Below are 9364 nucleotides of genomic sequence, written 5' to 3'. Positions count from 1 at the left end.
TAGTAGCCTTTTAGTGTTAAACTCATGCTTAAACACTTTGCTGGGAGGAATTTTTGAATAAAATACACGATGGTCACCAGGGTATTAACAAATGCAGAAAACATGCCAAAATGACAGTGTGTTAGCCAGGTATAAGTAGACAGCGAGAAAGTGGATACTACTGTGCATGCTGCCAGGTTAATAAACCAATACAAAAGAAGGGCACTTTTACGTGTCATGTCCTGAAAGTGTACGTTTATTGATCTGTGCGAGCTAGACAGTCACAAGTACCTAGCTGCTATAGCCATTAGTCAGAATGCTTACAAATGTGCATATGCCACAAAAATGAGCATAACTGGAAAGTTAAAGAATATATTTGCTCATTGGGGAATTCCAGAGAAACTAGTTACAGACAATGGTCTACAATTTAGAGATACAAATTTCATGAAAAAATACAGTTCCCTTCCTATTATTATTAGCTCTCATTATCCTTAAGAGAATGGAGAAGCTGAAAGAGTTAGATAGCTAAAGAAATTTTGTAGGAAAAGGCATTCTTAGCTTAACTAATTTACAGAGCAATGCTGAATACAATGACTAAATTCAATTCAGCTCTACTGACACTCAATAGACAAATAAAAACTATAGATAGTTCCCACCTTGAAGAATTTGCATCCTACATGGTGAAAGTTTAAAACGTACTAATAAGAGAATAATAAAAAAATAGAAAAGTCATCTTGACAAGCATAATTACATGAAAACTTTTCCAAAACTTCAGCTAGGAGATGCAGTAAAAAAAATGGATGGAGAAAAAAGGTTGGGCAACTTCTGTAGAGGTGAAAGAGAAGAAAGTTTCACCAAGATCTTATTTGGTACTAACAAAGAGTATGTTATACAGCCAAGTACATGTTGCTCTGTGCTGTACAGAATGCCAGATAGAGCACCATCCCAGGTAAACAAAGCTTGAACCTGAGTTGCATAGAAGATTGTCCTTTCGTACCTGTAATATATAGTATTATTTAATAAATGACTCCCTTCAAGAACTTTGATTCAATGATTCCATATAGCATGACAATTATTTGAAAGTTCACAGAGAAATTTTACTATTTTACTATTGCTCACACTGTGTTCTTGCACTTTAAATGAGCTTGGAAATACTCTAAAAGGTTGTAATTAGAATTTATCTAGAAAGAATATGTTAAAAATTGAAACATTAAGAAACAAGGGTTAGATATCTCTGCTAATATCAATAAGTATTACAATTTATATACAGGCAAAGAGTCCTGTGGCACCTTATAGACTAACAGAAGTATTGGAGCATAAGTTTTGGGGGTGAATACCCACTTTGTCAGACGCTTTCATATACATTATGGCTTTCACATGTTTCAGATGTTTTGTATACATTATGGCTTTTCAGTAATTCGTCCGAATTTAATTGAGAGAAAATTCTGTTTTCATTTCCATTATTAGTTTATTAACTAGAAATTATGAGATGCTGTATACAATTAACAATTAACAAATGTTTGTGTTATATTCCATCAGTATTAACAAAAGATGACTTTGCACATAGGACTGGGAGATGTTCTATTCCTATAAAATTATTAAAGAACATATTACTAGTCAACAACTAAAAATCAGCTTCATTTTATTTAGCAGAATATTTTATCTGAAATAACTAAACTTCTTTAATCAAGCACTTTTATTTAAAGCAGAGTATAGATAGCATGTAATATGCTTAATTATTATAGGACTTGACCAGCAATCCTTACTCACATCAGTAGACCACAAGTCCTAATTCCTACAAATACCTCCCTTACTGTTTAATTTTTTTTTCATATTTTAACATCTTTATATATTTCTCCATCAGTTGATTGTGTCTGCTCATCTCTTTGTAGAATCACTTTAATATCCTACACACAAGAAAATTGAAAACAAAGTTAAAAGAACATGTCAAGTAACTTTTAGGTCACAATTAAAACTGTCATAAATTAGTAAGTAACAATCTCTGCCTTTCCAGAAGCTGACTATACTATTAATGAGCAGGAGGTGTACGTGTATAACTTGCATTTTAATTGGGATTTAGTCATGTAAATCTCTCTTTCCATATATCAAATAAGATACTCAACATACTCTTTATTTAATTTATTTAAGAAATATTGGCACTGTCACTGGGCTAAGGTTCAATAGAATATTTTGCAAAGAAAATTACATCTTTTTATTTCATTTGTATAATGCCATTATCACAGCTCCATACTACTGTAACATGATATTATCAGACCAAACAATTACAGGTTAACATGTCATGAATTACAAAAATAATTGTCTAGTATTACAGAATAAACCAATCACTTCTTTTCCACTATGGAATTGTTATATGTATTGTTCCAAATAAAACATGATGTGGTGCTTCAAGCATGTGATGGGGATGTCAAGGTGTATTGCTCTTAATTTATGTCAAATTTGGATTTTAAGTAACCAAATCCAGGAAATTCAGTCTTAAGGCTTCAATCTATCTTCTTATCTAGGCACTGGAGGGTTCTTGAATCAGTGTGTGTTTTGTACTACAAATGCTACAATACCTAGAGAAGAGCTTAGGAAATGGTGGCTGACTCAGAATCTTTCCTTTAGCTGGTTCAATTTTGACAGTTAATCTTTGTGAAAAGACTCTTTCCTATTTATGTAATGTGTAACTAAAATAATAAAAGAAAGTCCCATGTTGATGCCACTGATATTTCTGTCTCACTACATATTTGATACAATGGTATGAATTTTCACCATAGATTTTTTATCTGTCTGCCTATCTTAGGGTTTCCTAGCGTACGCTCCAGGGCAGTATCTAGGTGCTTCCCTGGTAAGTTAGGTCTGCCTGGTGGCTTCATGAATCTTTTCCTCTTCTTTTCCAGGAGAGGAGGCTCTACTTGGCATGTGAACAAATGTGGCTTTTGTTGCTGTTTTTGTTTTTCCTCTCTCTCTATTCCTGTCCCTCCCCCATTAACTAAACTATAAAACAGTGGTTCTCAAACTTTTGTACTGGTGACCCCTTTCACATAGCAAAGAAGATGAACAATTACATTAAAGACATAGTGTACTGAGTTTTCAGTAAAAACATGAACAGCAAACTATTAGCTTTCTAGTGTCTGATATTAAAACATTGGTGATTACAATTTTACCTTAAGCAGAAAACATATGTGAAAAATATTTTTTCATGTTCTAGGCCAAATCCACAGGTTTTATAAAATAAACCACATTATGTTTAAATACTTCTTTCTCAGCTAATATATTTTCTCCAAATTTTTAAAGTCCAGCTTTTCTCTTTTTTTTTTGAACCACAAAATTATCCATAATTGTTGATAGTTCACTAGACAAAAAGCAGTAAAGCATTTCACTGGCCTTTTGTTTTACAAGTTAGTGATAACACTTTAGGATTAGCTGGAAGAATGGTTCAGTTTAAAACAGCCTCTTTTCAGCACAATGATTCAGAAACAGATGTTTCAGTTCCGGTTATACAGAAATAAAATGTTAGCAAATGGAAGCGTCAGCAAGTTCATTATCAGTACTTATCAGTACCACATGAGGTAAATGCTGATACTAGTTAATTGTAATGCTTCTGACACTCTAGAATGTGTTTTATTACTCAAGTTTTCACTTTAAAATATACAGTTGTGAAAAATCAGTAAAACTACAAGAAGTTACTATTTGTTATCATGGAAAAAGTGCAGAGGTGCACCTCTGACATGCTGCATGGGCAGGAAGCAGAAATTCTACCTACAAGATTAAAATATATTTGTATAGTATAATATTACTCTAAAAATGAGCAAGGATTCATACGGTCCATGATCTGATGCAGTGAGGAAAATGACAGCGTAGCATTTAAGAAAATGGTACATGTACAAAGGAAACCTCCTTCTGGGCAACTTCAAATTACAATTACAAAAGAAACCAAAGCTCTCGACCTCAAATGCACTGCAGAGGTAACTTTTTCTGCTCCTGATCAATAGCTCCAATAGACAGAAATGTGCCTTTCTTCAGCTTCATACAAGAATAATATCTCTTGTTATCTGAACCAATGTTTATCATTATTATTAGCAACTGAAGAAAAATATTTTTTCACGTATGTTTACACTTCTTATGTCCTCCTTGATGGAACACATGATGGCGTGAGACCACACACATTGATCTCACTTTTCAAAAATGTACTTATAGTCCCTTTTAGGAGTTGAGTTAAATTTTCCACTCCTTGTGCACCAATACACCACACCACATAGAAAATGTTTCTCAAGTTTCAGAAGTATCGTGAGCACGGGCTAAGAGTGATTCATCAATGCTCCTCCTGCTCCAAGTATTAAACCTTATCTACTGTGCATGGCGGAGTGGGGGAGGGGAAGAGGGGGTGGCAGCTTGCTGTCCTTACTAAGTAGGGACTACAGGAATTGTCCTTATGAATTGAAGCAGTGTATTTCTTCATTGTCAAATGTTATATCAAGTGTTGAATCCATATTAAGACACATGTATGTTTAAAAAACTATTGCTAATGTAAATTTTACAAAAGTTACATGAAATGGTCTATGTAAACTCTTTGGGGCAGGGACTATCATTCCCTGTACATTAGTACAATACCTAGCACAATGGTACTATGAATTTAACAAGGCCTCTAGGTGCTACTGATATGTAGATGTTTAATAATTATATTAAGTTACAATTACTTTAGGAGGAGCAGCCTGGAAGGAAGTGCCTAAATAGTTACATTTATTTAAAATATACGTGTACACACACACACACACACACACACACACACATAAAATACTATATAAATGTATTTGAAATCTGTGCTTTGATATGCTAAACTAAGAGATTTGGAACAAAAAGGAACTTAAATAATCTTTATGCATAAATAACATAATAGTGTCAAATGCTTTAGAAAAACTGAGAGGCGAGGTGGGCGAAGTAATATCTTTCATTGAACCAACTTCTGTTGGTGAGAGAGAGAAGCTTGCAAGCTTGCACAGAAGAAGAGATTTCACTTCACCCACCTTGTCCCTCTAATACCCTGGGACTGACATGGCTACAGTAACATAGCATACATAAAAAAAACCTGTACATTTTATTTTGGATGAGAGACAAAAAAAGATAATGGCAAACTGGGGAAAAAAAGATACCAGTCGTCAAACTGTGCCCATTGACCTCATTAACTAAGATCGAAGTATTCCACTGGAAATAAGTGGTTATTCTAAACAGTAAGGAGGTATTAGTAGATGTTAAAGATCTATTGTAGACTATTTTTGTAATTTTATTACAATGAAAAGAGTATTATTAAAAATGTATTCAATAGAAATTTTTGACAGTTCTGAACTTAAATAAATGCTTACACACACACACACACACACACACACACACACACACTGCGTGTGCTGGTGACAAGTGTAGACTGACAACACTAAAGAATGAAGTTGTCTAATAAGCCAAAAAATGGATAGGTTGTGACAGAGAGCTTGCTCCACAGTTCTAATCTGGACAGAAAAGGCCAGAGATACAATGGTAATAAAATTTTTGTGTCTATTCAGTCCTTGGTCTTTGTGCTGAGGCTAACAAAAAGGGTACCAAACAGCGGTGGTGATTTATGATATGGTTACTGGTCCACAAGAAATTGGACTGAGCCAACAAACTCACTTCAAATAGGTCAGCAAACATCCTATCAGAGGATAATTATTTTTGATCAGGATACCATTGGTTTGATTTGAACTGGTGACCCAGAAATGAAAGGCTTTCTAATTCATAACCAGTTTCCTAAGCCAGCCAGTGCTCCAACATGTATATTTTAAAATCCTGAATTTTATATTTAAAAGAAAATATTTCATCTGTATCTACCTAAATATTTTTCTGCAACTAGTGTTTATGACAGCAGAAGTAGCAACATTTTAACCTTAGAAACCACACCCTAGCTTTGCTATACTTATCTTGCAAAAGATCTCAAAATAGCAGCACTGCGGTTGAACTTCATTTTTTATAAAGATTTTTATATTCAGTTGAGGATATATGGAAAAATCTTTTATGTTAAAACTACTGTATTCTTAATTCTGCTTCCTGGGAAAAGGGAAGTTTACCTACCTATCAAATGTAGTTCTTTGAAGAGGTTGTATGAATAGAACTATATTCCTGAGAGTGCATGTGTTTTGGACACTGTGGTCAGAATTCTATGGAAAGGATATAGTGGCCACAAGGACCATGATTATGCTCCTTCATGAATACGCGCAATTAAGGCAAAGTTGTATAAGGAGCTATGACCTTAGTTTTTTCCCACTTGATCAGAATTTTAAAGAAAGATTCCAAAGAATTGGAGATTGTGGAACCACACCTGTAAGTACTGTTACTGGATGTAACTTTGCTTTCTTTTTCAGTACTATGAGTACAGATCACCATGTCCGTTGAGATTAATTAGCAATAAAAACCCTCAAAAGAGAAAAGACTGAGGGTAATAGTTAAATAAAGATTTCAGGTCTGCATCAAGCCAAGTCAAGCTGCCAAGTCAAGATATGCAAGCATCAGATCTAACTGCCAGATCAAGAGATAAATGTATTACTTGAGCTCCAGACTGCCTTATGTATCTTCAGAAATAAAAGTATTCCTGAGACATGCTGCAGAAGTAATTTTGGTTTAGAGACTATGTCCTAAGACCCTCAGGTACTATGCAAATTTGCATATATCGTTTAATCTTCTTAGGCAAACTTTGGAGATTGTGCCACTTCTGAACTTAACTCGCAAGCTACAAACAATGTAGGCAATTTATATATATTTAGTACTATCAAGACAGCTGCTAAGAAATGTTAACGTAATTTAAAAATCTGAGCTCTACGCTATGTAATAGCTTCTCTTGGAAGTGAGTGAAGTTTAGGTTGGACTACTGGGAGGTTAGCAGTTTAGTTAAGATGGAAGACACAATGTTGGTTAACAACTTATTTTGGCCTTAGTTACTATAGTTCTAGCTTCCTATGCTCCTCCTTGCACAGATGGTCCAACAGTGGGAGAAATTTGTCTCACAAACAGAAATAGTATTTCATAGCAATGTCTGATAATTTGCAATGCACAATTATCCATCACTGGCAATTTTTAAATTAAGATTGGATTGGTTTTATAAGACATGTTCTAGTTCAAAAGCAATTATTTTGGGGCGCTCTATAGGCTCTGTTATATAGGAGATCAGACTAAATGGTCACAATGGTCACTTCTTGCCTTGGAACCTATGAATCGTAGACTTGCTGATGATTTGCTGCTTAGCGCATCAATAGACTTTGCCTACTTCTCCTTTGGCACTGATCTGAAAGTTCTCCCTGGCTTGGTTCTTTTGTTGGCAGTTAAGACTTCTAGTGATCTAGAAGCAGGATGCCAATAAACAGAAGAAGAGGTCTGTGTAGCTTGAAAGCTTTTCTCTTACACCAGCAGAAGTTGGTCCAATAAAAGATATTGCCTCACCCACCTTGTCTCTCTAATATCCTGGGACCAACATGCTACAATAACATTGCAAACACTGAAAAAAAACCTTACATTTATATTGGGATACTTGATACTACTTACCTCTTCACTTTGATACAGCTGGCATACATGCAGGTGTGAGCCACAGGTCTTAAGATGGCCTACAGGAGACCTTTGTTTATTGTACATGTTACTATGCCTTTCTGGTTCAACTGTAACATACTGAGTGATCAGCTAATCTCACCTTGACCCACCACAAATTCCATATTCAGAGCTTCCACATTATATCCACACAGGTTTTTAAAGTTCTAGAAATCATCAGATGGTGTAGTAAAGAAGATCCTACATTTGCATTCAGGGAGAAAGACTGATTGGTCTTCTTAGGATCCTGACCATCTCCATTTACATCAGAAGAACCAGAATGCTTATCGATATACTATGGACTGTAAATACACTCAAAGTTTTCTAAGGAGGGAAAGAAGTTGAAGGAGCTGACTTCTCAGAAATCTTCACATGGAGACCTTCCCTGGGAAAACTGACTCCTAGTGGTTCTCATAACAATTTTTTTGGTTGCCTCAGAGTATGACCACCAACTCCTGCTGGTGGCTACTCTGACAATTTTTCCTAAAATACTTAATTAGATTTAGGAAAAACAAATAAAATATCCACATATGCATGTCCAAATCATCGTAATTTATTTATGTGGGTTTTGTTTTTGCAGACTCAATAATAAAAATAACGTACAGTTGTCTCTATTCTTTACTGGATTTACTTAACAGAACAGAAACACAAATAAGGTGTTTTACACTTTCTTGCCTTTTTTGTTGTTGTTTTTGTTGTTTATTTGGTTGCTTTTTATTTTTAGACTTGTTAGTAAGTCTGCTGCTATGACAAGTGATACTTGTATGTTAATATCACTTTTCACAGCCTCCCAGCTAGCTACTAAGTCTGTCGTGAAAAGTGATATTAACATACAAATATCACTTTTCACAGCAGATTTACTCAGCCCTGGCAAGGCCAGGGCCGAATTAAGCTGTGAATGGGCAGGTGCGTAGGGAGCCATCAGGGGTCAGTGGCAATGGGGGCATGGATGGGAGGACAGGAGAGGCAGCAGGTGCCAGGGGCAAAGGGGGGGAGGGTGAGCCTGGGGTCAGAGCCACCACCATAGAGCCAGAGCTGGGGTTGGGGGCAGGAGCCAGGCCCAAGCCCAGGGGCCGAGCCTGAAGCCTCATGGCCAGGGCCTGGGCCTGAAGCCTTGCAGCCAGATCCTGGAGCCTGAGCCCGAAGCTCCACGGTCAGATTCCAGGGCCCGAGTCTGAAGCCCCACGGTAAGATCCCAGGGCCTGAGCCTGAAGCCCTGTGGCCAGGGGATGGAACCGCCACTGCATGGCCGAAGCCCAGGGCTGGAGAAGGCAGTGGGGGCCAGATGTGACAGAAAAGTGGTGGTGAGCCTGGGGCTGAAGCTCATTGCCATGTGGTCAGGAGATGGAGGCTGAAACCTCACAGATGGAGTCTGGGGCCTGTGGCAGAGACCAGGGCCCCTGGCCAGAGCCCAAAGCCCTGCGGCTGCAGCCTGAAGCCCCACAGCTGCAGCCTGCCTTCTGCCATCCAGAGATGAAGCCCAGCCCCCCCATTCCCAGGAAGGTGGGGAACTCACTGGCTGCCTGCTCCTCCACTCTGTGTCTCCAGAGGGGGGCAGGGTTCAACCCCTGTTGGCAGCCCTGGGGAGGGGCCACCGCTTCTCCCCACCTCCCCTCCCAATCAGTACCCAGGAGGCTGTGACCACAAGAAAAGCCCCTGGTGGTCACATGCGGCTATGGTGGCTATAGTTAAGAAACACTGTCCTAGAAGGTAGAGCCTATAAATTCTAATATGGCCAAAGAACACCATGGGTAATGGTGGGTAATCTCAGCTTTCAATA

General features: G+C 37.5%; 1 protein-coding gene across 2 annotated transcripts in view; it reads right to left on the bottom strand.

Annotated features, from left to right (window-relative positions):
• Window positions 1-227: 227 nt before the first annotated feature.
• LOC127046613 (sperm flagellar protein 2-like) overlaps window positions 228-9364 on the bottom strand; it is a 42151-nt gene continuing 33014 nt past the window's right edge. For both annotated transcript variants that reach the window (XM_050943827.1, XM_050943828.1), the window contains one exon: window positions 228-1886. In XM_050943827.1, coding sequence (XP_050799784.1) covers window positions 1809-1886 — 78 coding nt within the window. In that variant the 3' untranslated portion in view covers window positions 228-1808. The remainder of the gene's footprint in view (window positions 1887-9364) is intronic.

The sequence above is a fragment of the Gopherus flavomarginatus genome, chromosome 3 (assembly GCF_025201925.1).
Source record: "Gopherus flavomarginatus isolate rGopFla2 chromosome 3, rGopFla2.mat.asm, whole genome shotgun sequence".
In the NCBI taxonomy this organism is placed as follows: Eukaryota; Metazoa; Chordata; order Testudines; family Testudinidae; genus Gopherus; species Gopherus flavomarginatus.
The sequence above is the reverse complement of the archived record's forward strand: the minus strand, read 5'-3'. Positions and strand labels throughout refer to the sequence as shown.